This window comes from Erythrolamprus reginae, chromosome 12 (genome assembly GCF_031021105.1).
Source record: "Erythrolamprus reginae isolate rEryReg1 chromosome 12, rEryReg1.hap1, whole genome shotgun sequence".
In the NCBI taxonomy this organism is placed as follows: Eukaryota; Metazoa; Chordata; class Lepidosauria; order Squamata; family Dipsadidae; genus Erythrolamprus; species Erythrolamprus reginae.
Window position 1 is genome coordinate 34,527,359 of NC_091961.1, and position 27,928 is coordinate 34,555,286.

General features: G+C 50.8%; 1 protein-coding gene and 1 pseudogene across 6 annotated transcripts in view; both read left to right on the forward strand.

Moving 5' to 3' along the window:
- Nucleotides 1-7,964: 7,964 nt before the first annotated feature.
- LOC139174692 (ferritin heavy chain A-like) lies at nt 7,965-8,487 on the forward strand (annotated as a pseudogene).
- A 1,684-nt stretch (nt 8,488-10,171) lies between these two features.
- DSCAML1 (DS cell adhesion molecule like 1) overlaps nt 10,172-27,928 on the forward strand; it is an 89,083-nt gene continuing 71,326 nt past the window's right edge. For 5 of the 6 annotated variants that reach the window (XM_070765392.1, XM_070765393.1, XM_070765394.1 and 2 more), the window contains exons 1-3: nt 11,171-11,371; nt 21,357-21,674; nt 26,456-26,602. In XM_070765392.1, the coding sequence (XP_070621493.1) occupies nt 11,320-11,371; nt 21,357-21,674; nt 26,456-26,602 (517 nt within the window). In that variant the 5' untranslated portion in view covers nt 11,171-11,319. Of the gene's footprint in view, nt 10,914-11,170; nt 11,372-21,356; nt 21,675-26,455; nt 26,603-27,928 lie in introns of those variants that run through there. The other variant, XM_070765395.1, reaches the window with a different exon arrangement.

Genomic DNA, 27,928 nt, shown 5'->3' on the forward strand with positions numbered 1-27,928 from the left:
GCGGCTCCGCGTGATCATTGTGGGCCCCCACGCGAGGGGGCGGCAGCTGCGACCTTTTCCTGCCTGGGACCTGCTCTCCGATAAGGGGGAGGGGGCGCGGGGTCCCGGCCGGGTCTCTCCGGCTCTCAGCGGCGCTTGGCTCTGGGCTGGGACGCAGCTGCCGACCAGGAGAAGCTGCAGGTGTGTGTGTGTGTGTGTGTGTGTGTGTGTGTGTGTGAATGCTGCAGCTCCTAAAAGACCCCGGGGCCAAAAGAGCATTTGTTCCCCCCCCCCCTCGGGTCTGAGCTGTGGAGATTCTGTGGGAGTCCAACACCTGCTGTGGCCTTTGATGCCAGCTTAATGGGCAGGCTGGTTTCACTGGCAGTCACCGATTCAGCCAGGACCCCCGCTTGCCTGGCTTTCTTTGGGCCTTTCTCCCGCCCTCCCTGCATGAAAGTGGACGCCCCTGTTGCCAATGGCTCTCTGTCCCTTTGCCTGAGTCTGAGTCCCGACTGGTGAGCGTGTTCATGGCTGGCTTTCTCCTGTGGCTTTGGTGCCCCCCCCACCTTCAGTAAAGCAAACACCTCCTGACCAGGGGAGGGCGGGAGGGGGCCGGTGGGGGCCTTTGGGGCCCAGCTAGACAAAACTCAACTTGTTCAGTCTTGCTCTGTGGGCAGTGGGCAGAAGAGAGAAACTCTCCTAAGAGGTGAAGGTGCTGTGCAACCGCAGAGTTCCAGTTGTTACTGGGCCTGTTTCAAAGTGCTGAATGTGGGGATGGTGGGGGCCAGTGAGCGCCCTCCCCCCTTTTCTCCCGGCTCTCAGTCACAGCGCAACCCATTAAGGACCAATGCTCCCTGGCCAGGAATCGATCTTTGGCCAATGGGGCACCCACACTGTTCACACCGGGCATATTTGACTGCTCCTAGTGAGACTAAGTGGGACAGACTCTGGGAAGTGGGCTGGGGGTCAGGGTCCCCAAACATCTTGGCTTCCCTTCCAGCCTTCCCGGACTAAAGGAAATTTCAATGTCCTGGAAAGGAGGTGGGCACAATGTTCCCTGCCTCGGGTGCATCAAAGTGTTGTGTTTTAACTGGGGAGGGGGTGGCATGCAGCCTTTTTGATCAAACAGGAAGGGCTCTTGAAATGGAGGCTGCTGAATGGGTGGCCCACTTGTACAGCAGAGAAGAGCTGCACTTCCAAGAGCTCCACTAGAGGTCAGTGTAGGTTCATAATTCGTTCTACAAAAGGCAGGCAGAAGAATTGTGTTGGTTGACTGTAGAAGGATCAGGACCCCCAAAATGGCACAAAGGAGTTTTTGATTTCTCTGGAACTGGAAAATTTATCTGGAGAAGAGATGTTCGTTGGTAGAAGCGGTCTTTAACATTTCCGGAAGTCAGCAGTCCCCAGCTGACCTTGGGTGGCAGCAATAGCAATGGCGCTTGAATTCTTGGGTACCACTGCACGATGCTTTATAGCCCCCCTCTCTCTCAGCCCTCTCCTCCCACGTGCCCACAGCCAGAATTGGGGAGGGTCCCCACATCTGGTCCATTGCAGTCCTCCTGCTCTCCAGGAGCCACCCGGTGGACACAAGGGCTTGTGGCCAGAGAGGCAGGCAAGCAGCCTAGAGAAGCCCCACACCCACCACCCGTATCTTGACCAATGGGCATCCTCCGAATCAGGGGTGGGGGGCACAGCAAAGCCAAGGGAGGAAGCCAACGGCAGACTCAGAAAGAGGCAACAGAGGCAGAATGAAGGTTGGCAATGGAGACGCCAACTTTTATGCAATTCTACTTTCGGGTCACCTTGAGGACAGGTGGAGCCCATGGTCGTCATCAGGTAATAAACTAACCTGGTGGCATTTCTCCTGAAATGGCAGAACTGAAGCACAAGAGACGCCAGTGTGGGAACGTTGCTCAGGGCTGTTTCCTCGCATCTGATGAGCCCCCGATCGCTTGGGAGAAGTTTGAACACGGTCATCCAGGAGACTGGCACACACACGCACACGTTTCAATCATATCCTTTCTGCCTCTGAAAATTAAATGCGGATTTTTGTTTGTCTTGGAGGAAAATAATTAATCCCCGCCCTCCTGAAGAGAGACCATCTGCCCCCAGCCTCCGTGGTTTGAGCGTAAACCTCAGGGATTATATCTAGAGGAATACACATGGTGGAGGGCCAACACCTTGCCCCTCCCTCCCACGCCAAAAGTGTCTTAGTGTCACTTATTTATTGGTTTATTCCACATCAAGAGCTCGGTGAGATTCTGGGTCAGGCACAGATGGAAGAATAAGACACCGCCATGACCAGCCAGCCCCACTGGGAGTTATAGTTCCTTTGTGTTTAGCCAAAACCACCCAGCAGGCTGCCTGCAGATAAGCTGTTGCAATGGGCACCTGCAAGGCAACTCTGCAAAGGCTCAGTCGGAACCCGCTTCCTCCCCCTGGCAACATCTGGAAAGAGGAAGCAGGGAGCAGGTGGAGGCCAGATTCTGCCGCCTTGGTCGTTCCAGGGCTTTTTGCATGGGCAGTGTCCCCTCTGGAACCCAGATCCGCCTAAATTTGGGGGCAATCGTCTCTAGGGAGACCAAAGAGCTGACCAGGCCCTGGGAAGAACTAGGCAAAGAGCGGGGGGGGGGGGGGCCCTCTGAGCGCAAGAGAGGGGAAGCCGAGCTCTCCGGGAGAGAAGACATATGGTCCCGGGAATGTGCAGGAACCCTCTGGCCCAGGAAGGGCTGTTCCAGCAGGGGCTGCTTTCCACACGGCCTTCCCCGAGAATGAATCCAGGCCGAGGATGGGGAGGCGCTGTAAGGAGGGTGGCCGGAGTAGCCAGTCCACGTTCAGCTTCTTAGAGAAAAGAGATTGGAAGCTCTCCCATGGAACAAGCCAGGCAGGCTGCTGTTCATGAGCCCAGAGACTGAAAAAGGAGCGAGTGGCTTCCCTGCCTAGACTGGGATCCAGATGAGGGGGGAAGAGAGAGATTTATTTATCTATGGCATGTGTGCAGTCCCTAGCAGGTTTTCTGGTTATATGCAGAAAAATTGAAAAGCGCATACAAATAAGAAGAAAAACCCACAGCAAAATAAGAAGATAACAATAAGTCCTTCGGGAGTTGGACAGCATATAAATTAGATCAAACAAATGAATCAAATACAAGTATTCCTTTATTTACAATCACAATTGAACCTGAAATTTATGTTGCTAAGAGAGACAGTTGTTAAGCGAATCACTGCAGTTTTTAAGTTAGCAACACAGTTTTTAAGTGAACTTGGCTTCCCAGTTGACTTTGCCTGTGGGAAGGGGGGGTTCATAAAAGGGAACCACGGCAACCAGGATCAATAGGAGTCAGCTGCCCAGCTTCTGAAATTTAAAGACATGACACGTGGGGACGCTGTAATGGTTGTAAGTGTGAAAAACGGTCCTGTGTTTGTATTCTTTTTGGGGTGGTTGTAACTTTGAACAGTCACTGGATGAACTAATGGTGTAGCCAGTCCAAGACCTACAAGGTCAGCCCCTTGTGCTGAAAATGACACCTGCCCCGAATGGTCGGCCTCCCTCCCAGCCTGCCGGTGGGGCCGCTGATGAAAGCCCCCCCCCCAGCCACTGAGGAAGACAGAGCTCTGCTGACCTGGCTCTCTGGGCCAAGCGGCGTACCTGCATCTCTGCACCAGAAGGGCCTCTGGGGGCCACACGCGAAGCCCTCGGGACAGTCCAGGACCAGAAAGAGACGTGGCAGAGGACCAACCTGTGCAGCTGTGGAGCAGAAGTGGCACCACCAAAATAGTGACTGGCCGTCGGGTCAGACAGAAGAGCCAGTCAGGGTCCTTGAAACCCCACCATGGGGTCCGAGGTGCTCCCTCCAAGCTGGCTCCTGGCTTTCCAGAGAAATCGGTCCCTGCGGGCACCGGCATAACCATTTCACCGAAAACTGACCCGTCATAATGACTTCCATGAGTCTCTGTAGCCCGTCAATTACGGGGGCCCTCTATGCGTGAAATGGGCATCTATGGTTAAGCAGTAGTTTGGAGGGGGGGCTCATAAGGGACACAGGTTTTGTGTTTTGGTGGGATGGAGCTCTTTCCAGGCCCTAAAGGCAGACATGGGAGTCTCTTCCGGGGGCAAAGGTGAACTTGAGAACAAATTTTAAGTTATGAATTTTACTGTATCCACAGAACCTCTCTCTTGCCTGTCGCCTTTGCTCAGCTGGGCTGTCATTCCTCCCCCCCGCACAATGTCCCTTCATCCCTTTGAATCGACAACATCCTTTCTCCACCCCTCATCTCTCACCTGGTCGTACTTAATCTTCTTCCTCCTGCGCATCCTTTACCTTTTCCTTCTGCAGACTTCCTTAATGGCTTGTGGGTTTACACCCACTTCTGAATTCTGGGTGGCTTTGGGCACCTCCGATAGAGAGCCTGCACGCCCCTCCCTGAGACATCTGACCAGGGAAGCTCTGGGAAATGGGGTTGATTTCTCCACCTTCAGGAACGTAGCAATCACGGAGACGGAGACGTTGATTTCTGAGCAAAGCTTTTCCAAGCTAAGAAGTTCTCTCTGAGCCCGGAAGCCTCCTACGTGTACAGCTGCGTTCGTTCTTATAGCAAACTTCTTGTGCACACAATTACAATGATTGACTCACCCCAAAAATAGCTGACTAGTAACAGATTAGTATTCAGACTGATTTCAAGGTATACGTGAGTGTGTGAGGCTAGTTTAACCTTTGCTCTTAAATAGAACAATAGAATAATCTGTACTCTAAACAGAAGAGCTGAGTAAGTGATCTGCACTCTGAGTAGACCAAAAAGAGCAGGATGTTTGTTTAGTCAATGTGAGCCAAGATGGGCATTCCATATCATTGACAACAATTGACTGCAAGGAAGGCAAAGCAGCCCCTGCAGAGTTTACTCATCTTAGAGGGCAGTGCTCACCTCCATTTCGAGGCTGTTGAGCCAGCGCCATCCAAAGATATTTCTCCGTTCATATGGCCAGCGTGATGTCACAGAGCACTCTTACCTTCCTACTGAAGGGCTACCTATTTATCGACTTGTATTTGCCTACTTTCAAACTGCTAGTTTGGCAGGAGCTGGGGGGGGGACGGGAGCTCCCCTCATCTCATGGTGCTCAGGCCTTGAACCTGTGCCGCTGCCTTTCCAGCTGACAAGCGCAGGGTCTTAACTGGTGAGCCATGGCACCGGGCTGGTTCCTTCAGGGCCCGGAGAGTGACGAGGAAGGAGCAGATCTCTGGCCCCAATGGTTGGTGGCCTCCACCACCGCCTGGCATTACTCTGAGGGCATCCCTGACAACGGCCTGCCTGGAAACCTCGCGGAAGGAAAAAGGCCACCGCCTCCAGGGAGCCATTAGCCCAGAATTGACCAGCTTATCTCTGCTGGCCTCCTGTTAACCACAGAACGTTTGTGTCCAATTATAGTAAATCAAAGATGAGTCTATTAAGGACAGTAAAGGCAGCCACACCGCAAAGGGAGAGCACAGCAGCCGTCCAGCTGGCCAGGTGGGCAACGAGACCAGTGAACGGAGGCCCACCTGGCTGGGGGCAGAGGTCATGGGGCTCGTGCGGCCCTGGCTGGTTTCTCCCTGGAGGAAGAGGCCGAGTTTCTCCCTCAACGGCCGGTCACCCCCGTGGGCCGGATTTCATGCTTCGCTCTGCATATGCAGCAAGGCAGAATAAGTGGCCCTTACTCCAAAAGGCTTCTAAGGTTTCTTCTTAGTCCTCTGATAGTTTTGAAGTAATTTGAATTTCAGGAACAGACACAAAGGTGTTTTCCCCACCACAGAGATGGCAGCAGGGGGGGCGGAGGCTACAGCTGAGCTTTCGCTCTTTTTTTTAAAAAAAGAATATTTTTAATTGAATTATAAATTCAAAAGACAAACAATACAAAATAAAAAAAGTAAAAATAAACACAACAATACATAACAACGAGCAAAAACATATAAAGTTTAATAAAATATACCTCTCTTAGTTGATGTATCAATATTTACATTTTACCCATTAGGTGTTCTTACGGCTATTTCTATCGACATATTAATCATATTGGTTAGCTATACTATATCTAATGTTGTTCAACTTTCACCGCCTTTCTCTTATCATTTCCCAACTGTTCCATTTAATAATAATGCAAATTCTATATTCTCTCAAATACCATTTTTAAAACAAAATTATTCTTTAAACAAAATAAGTTTCTATACTTTTATATTTATTTGATTATTGTACTCTAATGATGTATTTCCCTCATTTCTAACCCTTCGTAAAATATATTCCAAATTTTATAAAATCCCCAATCTTCTCTGTCATTCAATGTCATCATCAACATATCTGCTTCTGCACACTCCATAATTTTCCTGATCAACATAATTTCATCTGGTATCTCCTATTGTTTCCATTTTTCTGCAATGGCAATTCTAGCTGCGATAAGGATATGTGTGTAAGATTCTATGACTGGACTGAAACACAAAGAGACTATATGGACTTGAACTTCAAATAAAATTTTTGTGAATGGTGAAGTTGACAATATGGAGCCATCCATTTATGAAGAATGGACTGAGATGTTAAAATATGTTTATGAAGATATAAACATTATCTTTTGGGAATCAGAGGGGGAAAGAAAACAGACATGAAGCTGGATTATACAGAACATTTAGAATTAACAATGGTGGGAAATGAAAATAAAGAACATTATTGGGGGAAAGATCAAAAGCAACATGAGAAAATATTATTTCACCGAAAGAGTGGTAGATGCTTGGAACAAACTTCCAGCAGACATGGTAGATAAATCCACAGTAACTGAATTTAAACATGCCTGGGATAAACATATATCCATCCTAAGATAAAATACAGTATAGTATAAGGGCAGCCTAGATGGACCATGAGGTCTTTTTCTGCCGTCAGACTTCTATGTTTCTATGTTTCTAACAAGAAGAATACAAGGATGAAAACAGAACTGAAAAGAAAAAAAACCCAGATTGATAATTACACTGGGATTTAAAGTGATAAGAAAATAAGCAAGACGGGAGCCGCTCCGAGTACACGGAGAGGGGCGGCATACAAATCTAATAAATTATTATTATTATTATTATTATTATTATCAGAGGAAGAAATTTAAAAATGAGGGGGGTGATGGGGAGAAGAGACTAGGAGGAATTGAGAGTAGACCTACAGAAATAATATATTCAAAAGGAAGAAAAGGGTTTTTTTTTTTAAAAAAAGTTGTTGGTACAAAAATAAAAGAAAAAGGAAAAATTAAAATAAGGGGTTGGAAGGGACAAATTTACAAGAAATGGAATATTTGAGAGATTAAAAGAGAATGGAGGATTGATGGTCGAATGTCATATTTTAGAATTATTGTTTTATATTTAATTGCGTTAACAATATTAGTTGTGTATAAGTTTGTATACTTAATCAGCATAATTATTTAGTGAAAAGGTTTTTTATAGATTATTAATTCTATATTAGATTGGTACATGATGGATTGAATTAAATTAAAATTTGAATTAACTGAATTAAATTTTGGAAAAAAAGGAAAAAATAATAAAGAAAAGAAGGGAAATAAATTAGATTATAGTAGGTCAATTGTTGGAAGGATATATAATTTGAACAATTACTACCCTTTACAAGCTTTATATAAGATTTGTATAACTTGCGAACTTGATCTATCACTGAAAAGGATTCAGATGATTGTTGGAATGATAAAAGATCTGTCTAAGTATTACTTTTAATTATATAATCTATAAATTGGATTTTTTGTTATGGAGATCTTAGAATGTTATTAGCCAATGGATGGAAATGTAGTGATAAGAATATAATTTGTTTAAATATGGAGAATGAGTTAAAATTAAAAAATGAGTAATAAAGTTGGAAAGGAGATATGAAACGGGAAAAGAAATTAGAAATTTAGGGCATTTAGAAATAATAGAATTTCTAAAACGGCCCCATTGACCTTCTGGACTTCGGGAGCATCCTTCTTCTTCTCTCAAGATGACATCTCAGATCCGACAGAGCTACCATCCTGAATGCGAGGCTGCCCTCAACCATTTGGTGAACATTGGATTCCATGCTAGCTATGTCTACTTGTCCATGGCCCATCACTTTGACCGTGATGATATAGCCTTATGCCATGTGGCCAAATTCTTGAAGGAACAATCCCAGGAAGAGAAAGAACCTGCCGACAAGTTTCTGAAGTACCAAAACAAGCGAGGCGGATGTGTTGTCTTGCAGGATATCAAGAAGCCAAAGACGAATGGGGCAACACTATCAATGCCTTGGAGCACACCCTGAACTTGGAGAAGGTCAACCAGCTGGCAACTGAGGAAGCAGATCCGCATCTCTCTGACTTTCTGGAGAAGGAATTCCTGGAAGACCAAGTAACAGCTATCAAGCTCCTGGACTGGGAGGCCACTGTGCCAATCTGAAGCGCCTGGGGCTGCCCCAGAATGGCCTGGGCGAATACCTCTCTGACAAACCCACCTCGAGAGAGCAGCTAAATCTTGTTCCCTTGTGAAAAAAATTCAAATAAACAAATGATTAGCATTGAAAAAAAAATCTAAAAAGAGTAGTAAAGATATAAATTGAGGAGAGGGAGTACGCCTAAAATTAAGAGGTATAAGAGATCATGAGTATGTCTAGAAGAAAAGCTATAGCAGTTAATTTGGAAGAAAGTTGAAAATTAAAGGTGGTAGACCCAGGCAACAAAAGTAGGAAGGAGGCAGCAGCAGAATAATAGTAGATATACCTAGAAGAATCTATCTATCTATCTATCTATCTATCTATCTATCTATCTATCTATCTATCTATCTATCTATCTATATCTCAATATATGGATAAAGGGAAAGGCATACATTTAAGAATAGCTTTGATGTTGGAATTAATAGAATAGAATATTCTTTATTGGCCAAGAGTGATTGGACGCACAAGGAATTTGTCTTTGGTGCATATGCTCTCAGTGTACATAAAAGAAAATATAGACGTCAAGAATTGTGTGGTACAACAATGATTGTTGTAGGGGTCAAATAAGCAATGAAGAACAATCAATGAAGTCAAGCTTTCTGAATTGCTCCTCTGCTAACCATAAAATGGATTATGATTAGAGGTACTTGGGGAAAGATAAGAGGGAGGAAGTAGAAAGGGAGGGGGGAGAGAGAGGAGGGAAGTAGGGAAGAGGGAGAAAGAAGGCAGAGGAGAGAAAGAGAGAGAAGTAGTATGAAATATAGAAGGAAAGTAGGCAGGAGATGAAAGTACAAAAGGAGCAAATTAAGGATTTATCTTTATTATATTTTGGATGGAAATGTATGTATGGATTTTTTGATAATATGAGAGAGAGAGAGAGAGAGAGCGAGAGAGAGAGAGAGAGAGATGGATATGGATATGGATATATATATATATACTGTATATATATATGGATGCTTATGCAAATTTGGGGGGGAAATTAAAAAATATATTTTTTAAAAAAGGGAAGAGAATGGTCCCCTTCCCGCAGACCCTCCCTGGCAGGCTTCCTATGCTTAGGCCTCAGTTTACAATCACAATTGAGCCAAACATTTCTGTTCCCAAGTGAGAGTGTTGTTGTTGTTGTTCAGGGAGTTTTGCCCCATTTTTACGACCTTCCTTGCCACAGGTTGTTAAATGAATCACTGCAGTTAAGTTAGTAAGATGGTTGTGTGAATCTGGCTAACTTTCCTCAGTGCCTTTGTAACTTCAAATGGCCACTAAATGAACGGTTGTAAATTGAGGACTGCCCCTATCAAGACCTCCCCCCCTCCCCCCTCCCGTTTCCAGAGGGAGCCGCCCTGGACATCCGGGGCATCAATCCAGGCCTCCTGCTGCTTCCAGGGCCCAGCTACGCCCGGGCCACCCCGCAGAAGGCCCCTGGCAGGGAGGACGGTACCTTGATTCTTCTCCTCCGCCGAGGGAGATTTTGGCCTCTGAAGAATCCGCGCCCCCCGCCCCAGCTTCCTTTCCGGAACGCCCGGCTGCCCTCGCGCCGTTTAGGGCCGCGGCGACTTCAGCTCCCAGAATTCTCGCAGGTTGCCTCAGGAATTCTGGGAGTTGAAGTCCATAAGCCACAAAGGGGCCGTCGTTCCCCGTCTCTGCTTTAGGAGCAGACGTCCCGGCTGAGGCAAGTCGCCCTGGGTGGGCGGGGCTTCCTTTTCCCTCCCGGCTGCGCAGACCCCCCAAAGCCCCTCAGAAACCAGGGCCGCGCTCCCTCAGGCGGCTTCTCGCGGGACCCGTTTCCTGGCTGTGAGGAGTTCGTGGCTTTGCTCGCCCTGCCCAGTTTGGGCGGGAAGCGGGCGAGCCCGCCAGGCCAGGGCCGAAGCGCTTGGAAGGCGGGAAGAGCGGGGCCCCTCAGGGTCCGAATGCGCGGTTGAGGGCCGGTCCGCCTCGGAGGGCGTCGCCAGAGGAGGGTTGGGCGGGGGGAGCGGCCGAACGCTGAGGCGTAGCGCGAGAGGGCCGAGAGGCGGCCAGGTCGGGCATTGACCCGGCGCCTCAGCCCCGCCTGCTCTCCTCAGGAGGGGCGCTCCCGGCCCCGCTGCTCAGCTGCAGGCCGTCCCCACGTGGGCCTCAAACTGGCCACGGTCAACCAGGGAGTCCATTTCGACCTGCGACCGGCTCGGGTCAGGCACGGGCCCCGGGGTGGCCTGGCTTGGGCCTTTCGAGGGAACCCAACGGCGCCAGAGGGCCCTGCCTGACCGCCCGAGGGCCAGCCGCCAAGTGCCCGGCGGGTCCGCAAAACTTTTGCCGGCCGCGGAGAGGAGAGGCCGGCAGTCCCTCTGGCTACTGATTGCAAGAGGGAGAAAGCAGCTGCCCAGCGCAGGTTCGGCCAGGAGCAAAAACCGCCCGCCGCCCTTCGGAGCGCTCCTGAAATTCCCGCTGTCTCCTTCCTCGGAAAGGCGAGGCCGGCGGCGAGGAGGCCGTTCCCAGCTGCCGGAGGTAAACGGAGGGCGCAAAGCGGGGCTGGGAGGGTTCAGCGGGGAGGGGGGCGGGTTTCCGGGCGGGCTGGCCGCACAGAGGCCCCTGCGAACGGGGCACCTGCCCAGGGCCCGGCGCTGAGGCGCCCCTTCTCCCCCTCCCGGCTGGTGGGCGGGGATGTGGGAGGCCGCCCGCTCCTCCTCTCTCGCCGCCCGCTCGCTCGCTCGTCCGCGCGTTCCTTCGTTCCTTCGCTCGCTCGCCGGCTGACAGTCGGAGCGGCTGAGCGGAGCGCGAGGCTGGCGGGCGGGCGGGCTGGCCGGGCGGCGCGCGGAGCATCCGACGACGGGGGAAGCTGGCGAGGGCCGGCCGGGGACACGGGCAGAGGCAGGGCGCCCGCCCGCCCGCGGCACCGGCCCCCCTGGATGGCATGTGGCTGGTCACTTCTTGCCTCCTGCTGCTCAACTCCTGGACCAGCCCAGGTAGGCGGCGGCGGGGCGCCCCGTCGGGTCGGGAACTTCAAGAGTTTCTGCCGGAGCCGCTTCCTGTCCTGGCCGTCCTTCCCTCCAGGAGAGGCCGGGGCAGCTCGCGACCCCTCTGCCCTCCCCAGCGCGGCAGGGGCAGCGGCTAAGCGTGCCCGGGCTTGGCGCCGGGGCGGCCGGCTGATAGCGTGCCCTCTTTGCCCCCCTGGGCCCCGGTTGGCCGCCGCCCCTTTGTCCTGTTGTCCTGCCGCCCGAGGTGGGTGCCGGCAGTCCCCTTGGAGGCGGCCAGGGCTGCTGCGGGACCGTCTGCCTGCCGGCCTCTGCCTGGGCTGAGCTAGCGTCTCCCCTCCGAATCGCAGCCTGAAATCATTCAGTGGGAAATTAAAAGGAATCCCACCCCCCTCCCTCAGCCCGTCGCTGCAGAAACGTCCTTAATTACATGAATGTCGGGGAGGCTCTAGCGCAGCGGCTCTGCCGGAGCTCCACGCGAGGACGGTCGAGGCTTAAGGCGGAGCGCGTTACTTTTGCAGCTTTGTTCTCTTGTCTCCAGTTCCCAAAGTCGATGGAGAACCATCTTTGAAACCCAGGAAACGCGCATTCCCAAGCCCGGCGGGCCTTTAAAACATGGAAGCGGCTCCATAAACCCCACCCGGCGGTTTGATAGAGATGGGGTGGCATCGGAGGGGCGGCCGCCTTGGGGGTAGGCGGGCAACGCGATTCCTTCAGGCGCTTCAGCCTCAGATGGGGAGCCGCGATCTTCTGGGTCAAAACTGGGGCCAAACTAATGAAGCTGTTGGAATGAGAAGGCGGCGGGAGGTTGCCTGGGATGAAATTACAATCCGATGTAGAGGAATCGATCTGCGCGGCATAAAAGAACGGGCGGCAGCGGCAGAGGCAGCGGCGGCTTCTGCCATCTGTTTGGTGCAGGAGCCCCCAGCCCCATCGGTGGTGGCGGCATTTCCGGGGTGCCTGGCTCTCCTTGGGCTTGGTAGCCTCTGGCATCGGCTGTTCTCTCCTGCTGAGCCAGTGTCTCTAGCTTTGGTTCAGTCGGAGACGAGATGGGGGGCAAGACACAGGAACAGCATTTACTTATTCCTATTTATTCCTTCTGGGGACATAGCCAGATATCTGAAAATGGGTGATTAATCATCCCAAAACTTTTTAATTAAAGCCCGGACTCGCCTGTTTTGGGTTTTTTGTTTTAGAAGGCTGCCCAGACCTTCCTCCTTATCATCGCTGCCATCCTGCCAGCGTCTGATTTGCCTTCATTTGCATTTTGACTGTGCGAAAGGCAGGGGGGAAAGAAGACACAATCTGAGCTGAGACCCTTTTGATTTTTCACAGCCAGGCTAATAACTTCATGTGAGATGCAAGGGTGGTTTTCAGTGCCGGTGGCGAGGAAGGTGTTGGGGCTGGGCTGGTTTTTGTGGGGACCAAATCGAACAACCTCCGTTCTGAGCGAGAATCTTCCCTTTTTGGAAGCCATGATTAAAAAATAAGGAGACCATAACTGCTTCTTTGTTATAAAGTGTTATACTGAAGCGGTTCCAGAAAGTGAATAATGACGCTACAGAGGTTAGGTGACATTAAGAAATGGAATGGAATGTCTTAATGCATGAAAAACCTTTTGGATATTTAATATACTGGTGCATCAAAGCACGGAGGCTTAACAGTTGGTGCTGTATGAAATTGGCTCCTATCGAACAACACCCAACTGTTTGGGAATATCTCTCAGTAGATTAGATCTTTTTTCTTTCTCCATTATTAAAAATCCCCACTTGATCCCCACTTGATTACAAGGACAGGTTGGGTGGAGCTGCTTTTGTGAGGGGGGGGATAGAAAAGAACACCTTGGTTTCCTGTCACAGGCTGCTGGAGATGGCCCAGGTGCTTAGAGTGATGGGGACACCTGTCTTTTCCGTCTTCTTGTTCAGTCCAGGCAGCCGTAGGGTCTCTGTTGAAAACCTTCCTTCTCCCTCCCCCATCTCGCTGTGCCTTGCTTTGTTTGCTGCGGAAATTAAACATGGATCCTCATTAAACTGGGGGAAACTGGCTTTGCACATCCCAAGTTCTGCTGGGCAGCAGTTGCATTCAGAGCAGGTAACAGATGGGGCAGCAGCACCTTCCCCACACCCGCTCAGCACTGATGGACCTCTGGGCCCTCCACAGCTGGGCAGCAGCTGCAAAAGACCTCTTGGTTGGGAGCCACCTGGGAAAGTTGCCCTTGTCTAGAGGGAGCCGGGCAGAATCTCTGGCTGTGCCCTCCATCCTGTAGGCACCTCCTGTCCCTGGCAGCACCGCATGAGAGGGGGGGGTGAGCCTCCCCATCTGTTCCTGTCCGCATGGAAGCTCTGGGGGAGAAGGGGAAGAGAGCTGACTTCCTTTCTGTGCCGAGAGCCTCCCAACATGGCGGCCCACCCATTCTGCAGCGTTCTTGCTGGGAGGTGGGAACTCATCCCTGGGTCTGGAGCCCTTGCCAATCTCCAGCAGCCGGGGGGCCACTGGTCCCAGGGCAGGAAAGGTGGCCACTCTCCAAGTGAGGAATGGCAGTTTCAGAGGCCTCGGCAATTTTAGTTCCTTGCAAAATCAGAAATGGGCAAAACCATTGATTGCATCTCAGTAGATGCAAAGAAACCCACGGATTCTATTTTTGCGGAACATCTTAGTTCCTTCCGGTTATAGGTTATTTTAGCCTTTTCTTTTTTCACCCTTCTTCAGGCAGGCATGCCAAGGTCCCCCTACCGGATCCCTGGTGGCTTATTCCCTGGTCAAGCTTTGTCTCCCAAAGCCCCTGACCAGATAGAGTCTCCAGGGGTGTGTCACCTTGCCTGGATGGGGGCAGGAGGGGCAGGGGTCGGGCGCAGTGGGTGGATGCTCTTCCCTCCCCCTGCCCCATTTGCTCCTAAATCCCAGTGGGGAAACGCTTGCTCTTAATGACGGGGGAGGGCACAGCACAACCCCCCTCCTCCCTTGGCCCGTCTGATCCCCAAACGATGAGACAAGGCAGGTGCAGTCTACCCGCTCAGTGGGGGCAGGTGGGGGTTCCTTGGGATGCAGCTTCCCCCACGGACTGGGACAAGATTTTCCTTGTGAGTCGCAGCATTTGCGTGTTCATGGTTGGGCCCGAGGCTGTCACACTTCGACCAGGCTGCTGGCCCTGACAGAGGCAGCCTCCTTTTGGCCCCGCAGGTGTATGAGCCTGGCTGGCAGGAGTGGGACCTGGGCCAGGGGGGGTCCTTCCCAGTCCCTTTTTGTAACTTCCGATGGGGGAGCCCCGGTCACCCTGCCCTTCCTGTGTCCTCCCACCTGCCCCACTAGACAACCGAGGAGCCTGCCTTGGGGGGGGGGGCTGTCTGTGGGCCGCCTGGCCTCCTACCTAGCTCTCGGGTGACTCTGGCCCAGGAGGCAAGGCCCCTGCTGAAGCCTGTGTAGGTGAGCAAGCCAGGCGAAGTGGGAGGAATGAGGGGCAGGATGTGTCATCTTTTGGTTTCACAGGACAAATATTTGCTCTTCCGCACTTGTCATTCCAATATTGCTTCACCTGGTCAGCCCTGGGCAGCTCAGCAACAGCAGTGGCCCTTGGACTGATGCACGGCTTCCCAGAGCTTTGCAGCCCTCCCACTTGGGGTGGGGGGCTGTTCTTTTGGCTCTTGCCAAACCTTTGTGCAAGAGCAGCCAACCCCCAGGGACCCCTTTTCTTCTGAAGGTGGCTGACTGGCAGTGACATCCACCTTCCAACTGTGGTGGCCCCCCTGGGCCAGTCAGCCAGCCAACTCGGAAGGGGGCCCCTTTCCCTCTGGGTCTGGTTTTATGGGGCAGTGGAGAGGCCTCCTTTGCACGGCCAGGGAGAGCCGAGAGTGGCGGAAAGCTGAGAAACTGACCGGCTGGGTTTGAGAACCTCTGTGGTTTACACCTGTAAAGGGGGGTGGGTGTTGGTGTGGATTCTCTAGCTAGGCCAGTTGAACTTTGCCAACATTGTAAAAGTTGAGCGAAGAAAATAAGTCAATATTGTAGAGGAGTGATGACAAAGATTCCTTGAACAAAGCAGAAGAATTAATATTTCAATACCTTTAGTTTGCAATATCCTGCAATTTTGGTAGATTGCTCACTGAGAACCTGAAAATGTGCCCCCCGCCCCCCCCAGTGCTGGGAATGCAGAGTGGTGCCACTGTTGTGCTGCCCTTTGTTTCTGTCGAGACCCCCCCCCCCATTTTTACATCATTTCTGAAGGTAGAGTCTAAATTAATGCCTCTGGTATGTAGGTTACATCCAAGGCTTGTGACCAGATGCCAGAAGTGATTTCTGTTTTAAAATATTGCAGGCTTTTTCTACATTTTTAATCTCTCTTGCTGATTTGGAGGCAGTTTTATGAAAGATGGAATTAGGATGATGTACACTGTTAAATAGTAAAGGAGATTAGATGGATTTAGCTCTATGCGTCTGTCTCATAACTGCCACCAATCCTGTAACTTCCATTTTATATGAAAAACCTATTCTGCCCCTTTTGACCTGCAAAGGGCTGACCAGCCCCGTCTGAATGTCTTCTCCTTATTTGTGAGATATTTGTGAGTTTTCTGTCCCTGGATTTGCATCCTCCACTGCTGCTGCTGCTGCTGCTGCTGCTGGCTCTCTTTCGAGGAAGGGGTGTGCCAAGAGAGCTCCATGGGGGGGGGGGAGGCAGCTGCCACTTCTCGGGTGCCCCTTTGTCTCTGGAAAGGGCACTCGGTGGCTCGAGGCACTGGAACTGCTCCATTATGTCATATAAGCTATGTGTCGATTTCATTAAGGACTTCCCAAAATCTCCCTCCCCTAAGGGTCTAATGCTAAAAGAGATAACACATCAATACCAATTGTTTAAAAACCCAAAAGTTAAAATATTGCATAGCAGAGATACAGTAAGGGTTGCAGGGTGGGCACACTGTTAGAATCTTATGGAATCATAAGGAATCATCATTATTTCGAGTCAGGGTTTGTCTCTGTGAAGCTGTCTTCCCTGAGGAGAACAAATCCCCCTCCTCTTCCCATGCCAGAGAGCCCCTCCCAGCTGTGAATGGCCACCTTCTCTTCTTTAGAAGACAGAGTTTAGTTGCTTTGCCTTTTTGTAATTTAGAATAAAATGGAATAGAATGGAAGGGGCCTTGGAGGTCTTCTAGCCCAACCCCTGCTTGGGCAGGAAACCCTTCAGAGAGATGGCTATCCAACGTCTTCTTAAAAACTCCCCGTGTTGGAGCATTCACAACCTCTGGAGGCAAGTTGTTCCACGGATCAATGGTTCTGACTGTCAGGAAATTTCTCCTTAGTTCTAAGTTGCTTCTCTCCTGGATTAGTTTCCACCCTTTGCTCCTTGGTCTACGCTCAGGTGCTTTGGAGAATATTTTGTTGTCTTTCTAGAGTCTCAACATCCTTTTTGCATCATGGTGACCAAAACTGAATGCAGCATTTTTATATTTCTATTGTGAATAATCATCAGCCGTTGTGGGTGTGCCCAGATATACCCACGCTACCTTTGTGAGCTGCGCTGGCTTCCTCTTGGTCTCCAGTCACAATTCAAGGTGTGGTCAAGTCCTACCTGGCTCAGGGCCAGAGCATCTTTGAGACCGCCTTCTACCACATGCCTCCCGGCAACCAGTAAGATCCCACAACCCTGTGGTTCTGTCAGCTAAACAGTGTCGGCTGGCGGGTCCATGGGGGAGAGCCTTTTCTGTGGTTGCCCCGACTCTCTGGAATCAGCTCCCTTCTGAGATTCGCACTGCCTTCTGGAAAGCTTCTCCCACAGGCCTGGGGCCATTGATCTCGGGGGGATGACTAGTGAGGTCGGCCCGTGAATGTGTGGATGGCTGCAATTATTTTGAATTGAAATGTTTTTATACTGGTCCATGCTCATTTTTGTTGTGAGCCGCCCTGAGTCCCTGAGGAGTTGGGAGGCACAGAAATATAAACAAGCAAACAAACATATAAATAATGAAACATCATGCTTGCACCTACAAGTGCCTAGAGATATAAAGGGAGGTTTCCATATATGTGGCTGTGCATAAAAGTAGGGAGGTTGCATATTTTGTATATTTATTATTTGAGTCGCCATCCAGCTCCAAACAGCTCTGAGTGGCTCACAACATAAACGGATCAGCGCAGCAGATCACTGACCAAACATGCAGAGAAGATTCCAGAATGTTTCCAGGGTGGAGATTCTCTGGATCTCGGGGGGGGGGGGGGCTGATCCTAGAAGGCCAGGGCCACGATGGAGAGAGTGGCTCCTGGGGCCCTGTGAGGTGCCCCTGTTGACCCCAAGGAATCCGCCCCTACCGACGCTTAACGTGGTGGGGCCAATCCTCCAGGTAGCCAGGAAGGGCTCTCCAGCCAGCCTCCCCTGGGGGCAAGCGAGGGCAGAGCTGGGGGCAGAGCTGCCCCCTGGGCCACCCGAGGCCAGACCATCTCTGCCCGTGAGGCTGCCGACGCTTCTGTGTGCTCTTCAAGGGCACCCCTGAACTTCTACAAACTTTCCACAAATTATCTAAGGTAGTTAATTAGTGGAGTGAAATAGAGGCTACAATAAAATCATAAGGTGCTAGACAATATTCGCCGTTGACCTTTGACATGGCCAGAGGATGGCCAAGATTTTCATGGCATATAATTTTGCATGGTGGGTTGGTTGCTTTATTATTCGTTTGTTTCTTTGAGTCCTTCATTCCTGTGCTGCCCTTCTCCCGAGACTCAGGGCGGCTTGCAGCACATTGATTGAGCCGGGGTGGCGCAGCAGGTAGAGTGTTGTACTGCAGGCCACTGAAGCTGACTGGAGATCTGCAGGTCAGCGGTTCAAATCTCACCACCGGCTCAAGGTTGACTCAGCCTTCCCTCCTTCCGAGGTGGGTCAAATGACCCGGATTGTGAGGGCAATAGGCTGGCTCTGTTTTTAAAAAGTGCTATTGCTAACAGGTTGTAAGCCGCCCTGAGTCTAAGGAGAAGGGGGGCATAAGAAATTGAATAAATAAATAAATAAACATAAATATTACATGAAGTTCCAGGTGCCGCCCGTACTTGCCTTGTGAGCCGAGGGCAGATGTTTCCTGAAACTCGGATCCTCTGTGTGGGGGACCCTTTGCCTGAGGAGCGTAGGCAGCACGGGGGGCTCGGCGGCGGCTTCAGCTGTTGGCTTCCAGGGGCGTTCGTGACCCTCTGCAGGGAAATTGAAGGGCTTCAGTTTCCGTTTTCCGGCAGGCCACCGCTGCCAAATGGCTGCCATGATGAGGAGAAGACCAGCGTTGCCCCCGCCTGGCCCAGCGCTGGGGGTCTCATCCCTGCTCTGTGCCCAGCGCAGCTTTAAGTCCTTTCCTCAAATGAGCCGTGGGGATGCAGCCGCCCTGGAGGGCCGGTCAAGGACTCGGCTTGGAATATTAACGGAGGGGCTGTTCCTCTTCCTCCCGTCTCCTGAAAGGCAGCGCGAGGGAGACAGGCGGGCGGTGGAAAGCCCCCGGCCTGTGGGGCTGGCACACGAAGGCCCCGTCCTCCGTCTTTGCCGTTCCACCTGCCTAAGCGCAGCCAAAGTGGTGGTGGTCGAGGGGGCTCAGTCCAAATGGCCCTGGGGCCTCCAGCTGCCACCGAGCTGCCCAGAGGCCTGTGAGTGGAAGCGGGCGGTGGGCGGTGGGGGCGACAGGCGGCTGGATCTCAGCCTTACAGGGAGCAGCCCAGAGGGGCCTGGGGCACGGCAGGGATGATGGGGGGAGGGTGGCAGGACTGGGAGGACTGGATGGTCTTCGGCCAGACCAAAACTCCAGAGCTTTTGCCTTGCGAGTGTGGGGCCGCCTGGGTTCGGTGCCTTCCCTTAAATTGCCAGCTGCTCCATCCCAGCAATACTGGTTGGTCAACAGGGGACTCCCCCTAGATTTCCTCTCTGTGCGACTGAAGGTCTGTTGGGTGGGAGCCCCAGTCTTGGCGTGGGGGCAGATTTAATTCGGAAAGGCTGGCCCTGGAGACGGCCTGGGCTGGAGGGAAGCCCACCTTCAAGGACTCCTCCGGGGGGGGGAATTGGGTGCTCCGTGGGCCTGCCACGGCTCCTTTTCTTAGCCTTGAGCCAGAAGGTGGCCTCCGTCCAGCCGAAGCCTTTGTCTCTCTTCTTCCCTCTGGGGGCTGCGGAGGAACCTGGACACGGCTGCCCTCCCCTCTCCTCCTCCTCTTCCTCCTCCTCCTCCTCTTGTGAGACGAGAGACCCTTTTTTCTCCCAGGGCCCAAAGGGACGCCTCTAGGTACTCGGCCGCTGGACCTTCCTTCGCCCACCCTGTGTTTCCCTGCAAGGGGCACACGAAGACCGGCCCACGCTTGCCCCAGGAGCAGGAGTTGCCCTCATCGTCACCCGTGGATTTTCCCAGTCTTCTTTTAAGACTCGCCATTGACCCTGGGTCCTATTGGGATTGGCCGGCATAGAATAGAATAGAACAGAATTCTTTATTGGCCAAGGGTGATTGGACACCCAAGGAATTTGTCTTTGGTGCATTGCTCTCAGCGTACATAAAATAAAATATACATTTGTCAAGAATCATGTGGTCCAACACTCAATGATTCTCATAGGGGCCAAATAAGCAATGAAGAAACAACATTAATAAAAATCTTAAGGATACAAGCAACAAGTTACAGTCATACAGTCCTAAGTGGGAGGAGATGGGTGATAGGAATGATGAGGAAAAAATAGTAGTAATAGTAGTGCAGACTTAGTAAAAAGTCTGACAGTGTTGAGGGAATTATTGGTTTAGCAGAGTGATGGCATTCAGGGGAAAACTGTCCTTGTGTCTAGTCGTCTTGGTGTGCAGGGCTCTGTAGCGACGTTTTGAGGGTGGGAGTTGAAACAATTTGTGTCCAGGATGCAAGGGGTCAGTCAATATTTTCCCCGCCCTCTTTTGGACTCGTGCAGTCTACAGGTCCTCAATGGGAGACAGGTTGGCAGCCATTGTTTTTTCTGTAGTTCTGATTCTCCTCTGAAGTCCGTGTGGGTCTTGTTGGGTGGCAGAACCGAACCAGGCAGTTGTAGAAGTGCAGAGAAGCCCAATGAATGAATGAATCAATCTCATGGGAATGAATTCCACAGCTTACTGATGTGCTCCGTCTCTTGTTGATTTACACTGAAGAATTAATCAATCAAACCAGTGCCACTAAGGTGTGAATCAGACGCCTTCCGGTCAGGGTCATGGAGTGACCATTGGTCCTACTGTTTGGGTGGCAAGGGTGTGTGTGTGTGTGTGTGTGTGTGTGCCTTCAGGTCAGTGTTGACTACAACACTATTGGCAAGATTTTGGATCTGGTTTGCCCCTGCCTGCTTGTTGGGACTGTGACCGATTGACTGGCCCGAGGCCATTCAGCCCAGGTTGCACTGAAACAGGGGGGCTCCCGGCTTTTAACCTGGTGCTGCGTGCACAAAATAGAAAAGAAGGCAGTTCACATGAACATGTACTCATTGCATGCTGACCCTACAACAATCTGAATGCTAATGGCCCAAGCCACTCTGGTCAGTGGAGCTAAAGGTGGGCTGGATCTAGAAGTCTCTTGTGGGCAGGAAGGGACTCAAGACTGATGGTGTGTTTGACCCCCCCCCCCTTCTCAGGCTCTGCTGGGTCATCTCCTACAGCCGGTGCCTTCACCACTAGGTTGACAGCTGCCTTGACTGTCACATATCAGGCTGTGTGGAAGATGGAAAAAAATACTGGTGGCCCACTTTCCCCCAGCCAGGCATCATGTTGATCCAGCCTGTGCTCTAAACACCCCCCCACCCCCCCGCCCAAGCTTTTCAGCCAGAGTGTATAATCCCCCTTAGCCTCCAGGCCATTTGAGCTGCTCTTTTCTGCCCTTTCCCCCACTTGCTCCGCTGCTCCTTCCAAGGGGCCCGTGGGAGGTGGGCGAGGGGGAGCGCTGAGCCAGGAGGAACAGGGGGGGGCGCAGGGGCGTTCAGGTGGCCCTGTTCTTTGGGAACTGCACTCAGTTCTTTCCGCTTCCCCCTTAGCACACACTGAAGATGTGGGTACCAGCCTCTACTTTGTGAATGACTCCGTTCAGCAGGTGACCTTCTCCAGCTCCGTGGGCGTGGTCATCCCTTGTCCAGCAGCAGGATCGCCCAGTGCCACCCTCCACTGGTACCTCGCCACGGGGGATGACATCTACGATGTCCCCCACATCCGCCACGTCCACGCCAATGGGACTCTCCAACTCTACCCCTTCTCGCCATCTGCCTTCAACAGCTTCATCCACGACAATGTTTACTTCTGCACTGCGGAGAACTCAGTGGGCAAAATCAGGAGCCCCAACATCCGGGTCAAAGCAGGTACTGGCTTGTTTGGGGGGGGCGTTGCCAGCCGAGTTTGCTCCTAGAGATTCACATTTTTTACCTCTTCTATTTTTATTTATTTGTTTTGTCCAATATGCAATGAGGGTTATAGAGGATATAGTCAGGTAGAATAAAGGGGGAAGAGAGGAGGAAATAAAGGAGTGAAATATATCAGAGAATAGCAGGGAAAGATATAGGTGTGGAAGAGAAGATACAGGAGAGACCACAGGACAGGGGGCGGCAGGGGCTCTGCTGCGCTTAGGTGCGTTGGCCGGGGGAAGGAAGATACGCCGGGATGCAAGACGCCTTCCGTGGCCCTGGCAGAGACCGGCTTTCTGGGTGGCCTTTGGGCCCCATTGGGACACATTCCGTTGTGAGATACGGGCTAAGCAGTTGGAGGACTAACTGGGCAGAGGGAAGAGAGGAGCAGGGGGGAGCCCGATTTTGGTCAATGATCAACCAAGTGGGTGGACGGGGAGCTCCATTAAGTAAACTATTAAACTCTGCCCAGACCAGCTGGATGCCCAACTTCTTCCTTCCTTGCCTCCCAGGGCGGGATGGACAGTAAAGACCAAGAAGTGAATTATTTGAATTGCAATACTAGTTATAAAAACGTTTCTGTATGTGGACATGGTTTTATTTTCATTTCCTTAGAATTCCTAACAGAGGCCGCCTCTAGCCTGCTTCCTTCCTATCCTGGTCTCTTGGATGCAAGGCGCAAGGGGAAAGAGAGCTTTTTAAAAGAAATAGACTTGTCATAGTCCTTATTTCTTGTAACTTTATTTCTTGTGTCAAATGTGGTTCTGGATTCTAATTCACATTGCAGTGAATATATCAGAAGAGGTGCCTAAGAATAATAAAGGCAGGATATACATTAAAAAGTAAAAAAAGGAATGGATTGGATTTGTATGCCGCCCCGAGTCTGCGGAGAGGGGTGGCATACAAATCCAATAAATAATAATAATAATAATAATAATAATAATAATAATAATAATAGTAATAATAATAGGAGTTGCCTTGCCCTTATGTATCTGGGGGTGTATCTGCAATTACAATGGAGGTTCAGCAGGGCCAGGTCTATGGAAATCCTCCCAGGTTTTGTGTCCAAAATTGCACGTCCCCAGGTCTTCAGCTGGTTGGGCCCAGCACAGAGAGGAGCGGGATCAAAGGCGAAGAAACGTGGGCCTGTCTGGCGAAGCTGTTTTGGGAGTGGGATTTCACGGAGGGGCCCCTGGAAGCCCCCAGAAACACCCTGGAAGGAAGCTTGTTCAGTGGGGAAAGCGAGAGGATTTCTCTGCCCTGCGCAGGTGAGGGGAGTTGCATAGGCCGGAGACCTTAGGGATGATGCATGGCGAGCAGCTGACCCGCCTGAGGCTGAGTCAGGGCTGTGATTGTATTCACTTCAGTTGCCACTCCACTTGCTTGCTGCCACTCAAAAGATGCCCCACGGAACCAGTAGAAAGCACAGAACCTTTTTATTGGGGATTGGAGGAAGAGCTGCAATATTTGGGGCTTCATGAATTAGAAAAACAAGTGAGTGAATATGAACATGATGGAAGGTATAAAGTTATGCATGCGTTGAAACAAAGGATTAAAGCATTTTTCTTTCATCTCATTAAATGTGAACCGGAATTGTCTGAGATAAACAGGTATAGAAGAGTCCCGAAGGTGCTTTTTCAAAAGCCAACTGGACTTTCTTTGTTTTTGCTTGAAGAGATCTTGATTCTCATCCAAGCCAAACGTCTTCAAGCAAAAGAGCAAAAGAGGAACAAATCATGCAAGGCCACCTCATTCTTCAACACTGTGACCAAGTAAATTGACCAGAGAAACACAGTGGACTTTAGCAAAGCATTCAACAAGGTGGACCACAACCTACTACTCAGCAAAGTAAAGACAAGCGGGATAGACAGTAACACAACAACATGGATTGAAAACTGGCTTATTAACCACACCCAACGAGTAGCCCTTAATGGGTCTATGTCCACAGGGAAAGAAGTAAGCAACAGGGTACCACAAGGATCAGTCCTAGATGAGGGAATAGAGGGGGAATTAATTAAATTTGCAGATGACACCAAGCTGACGGGAGTGGCCAATACCCCAGAGGACAGGCTCAGGATGCAGAAAGATCTTGACAGACTTGTACAGTGGGCCCAGAGAAACCATAGAGAAAAACAAAATCCTACACCTAGGTAAGAAAAACTCAAAAACATACATACAAACTGGGTGAAACCACACTCAACACAGGTGACTGTGAGAGAGATCTAGGAGTCTTAGTAGACAAGCAACTAAACATGAGAGCCAGCAATGTGCAGCAGCAGCAGCTAAAAAGGCCAACACAACCTTGAGCTGCATCAACAGAGGGAGAGAATCTAGGACTAAGGAGCACTAATACTACTCTATAATGCCCTAGTTGGACCACACCGGGAGTACTGCATTCAATTTTGGGCTCCACACTACAAAAAAGACATTGGAACTTTGGGAAAAGTACAGAAGAGAGCAACCAGGATGATGAAGGGACTGGAAGCCAAAACATAGGAGGAAAGGTTGTAGGGACTGGGACTGGATAGTCTAGTGAAGAGGGGGTCCGGGGGGGGGGGGGACAGGATAGCAGTATGCAGATACCTGAGGGGTTGCCATGTAGAGGAGGAGGGTCACGCTGTTTCCAGGGTACCAGAGGGTCAGACCAGGAGCAACGGAGGGAAACTGACCAAGGAGAGATTCAACCTGGAAATAGGAAAGAACTTCCTGATGGTGAGAGCAATTGACCAGTGGAACGACCTGCCTGCGGAGGTTGTGAACGCCCCAACCCTGGAGACCTTCAAGAGCAGGCTGGGCTGCCATGTGTGTCTGGGGTTGTATAGTTTCTCGGGCACCAGCAGGAGTTTGGACTAGAAGACCCACAGTGTCCCTTCCAGCACAAACAAACCATAAATAAAATAAACAAAAACAAAGAAAGTCCAGTCACCTTTTCAACCATGACCCAGATGACTGAGAATCTCCATAAAAATGTGGTTATGGAAGCGGTTGAAAGCAAGCAAAGAACAATGTTTCCTTGACACGGTTGCTGCCTGGGTGTGGCAAGTGTCGGGAAACCCATGTGATGCTCCTGGCCTGAATTCTGAGCTGATAAGGAACAGCCACCACAAGGACTCGTGCGTGAGAACGGGCTGGACACTTGTTTCCCACTTGTGGACTTCCCAAACTGGACGTGGAGTGGACATCTCCTCCTCCTCCTCCTCCTCCAAGAGGATAGTGGGAGAATTTCCTAGGGAAGAGAGAGTAGATTGGTGATTGACAGTTGATGGATAGAGAACCAAAAAGCAGGTTCAGCTCTGCTCAAGTGAAGTCCTCCAAAAGATGGAAGAGATCAGAGTCAGGATGGAGTGAAGGGAAAGGCTTTAAGATTTTTGTTTGGCTTCACACATTCCATACTATGATCAATTTGTTTTGTACATTAAAGCATGTTAAGCCCCGTAATTCCTGCTCAAATTTTATCTAAATGTCCAATTTAGCAGGAAAGCTGAAACAGGGCGTCTACCTACAAAGCATTTTGCTCAGTTGGGGGGACACCAGCCATGATGGGCCTGGGGAAAGGGTCCAGGGAGGAAAGGCAGGCCGGAGGGAAGCAAGAGAGGCAAGGCTGCCAGAGTGCCGCTGGCCTTTTGGCTAATGCTGGCCCTGGATAATCACCTGCCCGGGAAACTCTGGTGGGATTCACAGTCAGGAGAAGGCGAGATGAGACTGGCGCTCCGGTGCTCTATGAAGTTCTGGAAGGTTTGGTTCCTTCTTTGCTAGGTGCCCCCTCCCCCACTGCAGTTTAACCTTGACCCACCGCCGGTTTGGCCTCTGAGGGTCTTTGGGGTTGAGGATCCACCCCGTGGGCTCGTGTCCCCGCGAACGTCCGGGCCAGGCTAGCAAGGGAGGCCAGCGGAGGCTTCCTGGGAGGGGGCCACCCCAACGGTCTCCAGAGGGGCTTGTGGGGCACCTGCCTTGGTGACACTTGGTGACACTTTGGCCTGTGGAAACGGCTGGTTTCTTTGCTCTCTTCTTTCATGTCACGCTGGTTTTAATAAGCTTTCCGTTGAATTGTTTTATTGCAGAAATTCCCTTTTAAGAGTCTCAGTTAAACTTTAATTTAATTAATTTAATTTGTTAGACTTCTGTGCCGTAGGACTCAGGGCGACTTACAGCAATAAAAAGACAATACAGTGATAAAAAGGAGGTTGAACAACAACAACAATTAAAACCCCCAAACGGTAACAAACCCAAATTACAACCTCTCCCCAAAAACAATCTAACAAACATAATTTGGGCATAATTTGGGCAGCAGAAAAGGCCCTACCCCCCCCACCCGGTCCCGGCAACCTACATTGTTCAGTTGATGGGACCTGGAAGAGGCCGATTCCGGCGCGATCTAATAGGTCTCTGGGAGGAATGTGGCAGGGGACGGTCCCCTGAAGAAAGACCACCCATATAGCAATCAGTGGTGCTGGAGACAACTCGCTAACAACCTGCAACAGTTTCTCAGGTTAAGAACGTCTCCTATCTCTGTCTTCTCCCCTTTTGACTAGAATGAGAGTCTTGAAGCTGGAAAATCAGCGCATCAGGATAAAGTACCCAAATAAGTGGAGTCTTATCCCAATTAAGGAAGCCACGGTCTGGGCCATTGGTTGGTGTACACCCTGTAGGGCGAAGAGAGGTGGGAAGGTGTGACATTAATGTTGGATGAAGTCTCCAAGCGGCTAATCTGTCTGCTCACCTGTTGTTTGTCTTCCCAGTGTTCAGGGAGCCTTACACAGTTCGAGTGGAGGATCAAAGATCCATGCGTGGAAACGTGGCTGTTTTCAAGTGCCTCATTCCTTCCTCAGTGCAAGAATACGTCAATGTTGTATCCTGGGAGAAAGACACAGTTTCTATCATCTCTGGTAAGAGGGATAGCGGCAGGGTCCCAGGGGTCTCCTGAAGGTCTACTTTTGGGTGTGTCCCCAAAGGTCATTGGTCAAAAGCACAAACTGATCAGGCTGATCACAGACCTTGGCTAGCTTTTCCTCCACAGTAGATCTCTCTGAGGATCTTTTTTGCTTCAAGTGGTTTACGAAGCTTCTAACAGGTTTCGCACCCTTCTCCCGGTATCTTTGGCTCAGGATGTTAATACGAGTGTAGTTTGCTCCGACACTGTTCAGCTCAGGCCTGTTGAATTGCATCTCCTTGCTTAAACTTGGGTAGGACACCGGGCATATGTACGCCCAAAGAGTTTTGAATTTACCTGTCCAATTTGTCCCATATATATGTATCTTAATGATTTTCCTTTTATATAGCCTGTGGGATGACCATACAGCTGTGCACGCCACCCTTGTAATCTTTCCATTCATGGACAAGTAGCCATTCCTGCATGAAATCTGAAAGAGGGAATGGGAAGCTGGGTTTTTGTTGAGGTCAAGGGATGAGGAGGGGCATTGGGACCGGTCGCAGTCGTGAAACAGGGACTAAAGTCAGTCTTCAGACAATGGCAGCAACTAGGGGTGAAATTTCCATCGCTAGGTGACGCAATCCTAAAGCGCCATGTCGGTGACGGTGCCTCGTAGCGCTGGTGCTCCCGGCTGTCTTCCTGAAGCGGAGCCTGTGCCGCCATTAAGTGGGTGGCCTCCCGTGGGGCTGATTTGTGGCTTCCTGGCAGCTTTCCTTGTCGGAGGCATCTCACCGCTGGGACATTGCAATTTCATATTGCAAGTTGGTGGCCGAGGGCCAGGAATTGCAATCCTACGACCGGAGGGAGGCTGCAAGGGCCGGAGCTTTGAGGAGCAGCCCACCTCTTGTCCAGTGCTATTGTAACTTCAGGGGTCATTAAACAATGCAGGGGTGACCTGCATACAGAAATACGTTGAAGTCCGGTAGGTGGGTGTCTGGCAGAGGAATTCTGTCGGGTGGATTTGAGGGCCAAACTCTACAAGGCCCTGCGGTGGGTCCTCCATCATCACGGCCTTCAGTTTTGCAAAGACTGCAGGAGTCTGAACAGGCCTGGAAGAGGAAGAAAGCACGGGCTTCATCCGCCTCTTCGACCTTCCCAGTGTACAATCTGTAGGATAAAAAGGAAGGGGAAACAATAAATAGCTCATTGATTTGTGAGTTGTGCTTTGCCTGGAGCACTTTCTGTTTGATCTCTAGGATAAAGGTTGACAAATTCTGGCCTCGTGATCCTGCAGCCCCAATTTGAGATGATGCCGTGGCTTTTGTGGCTTGGAGGCTCAGGT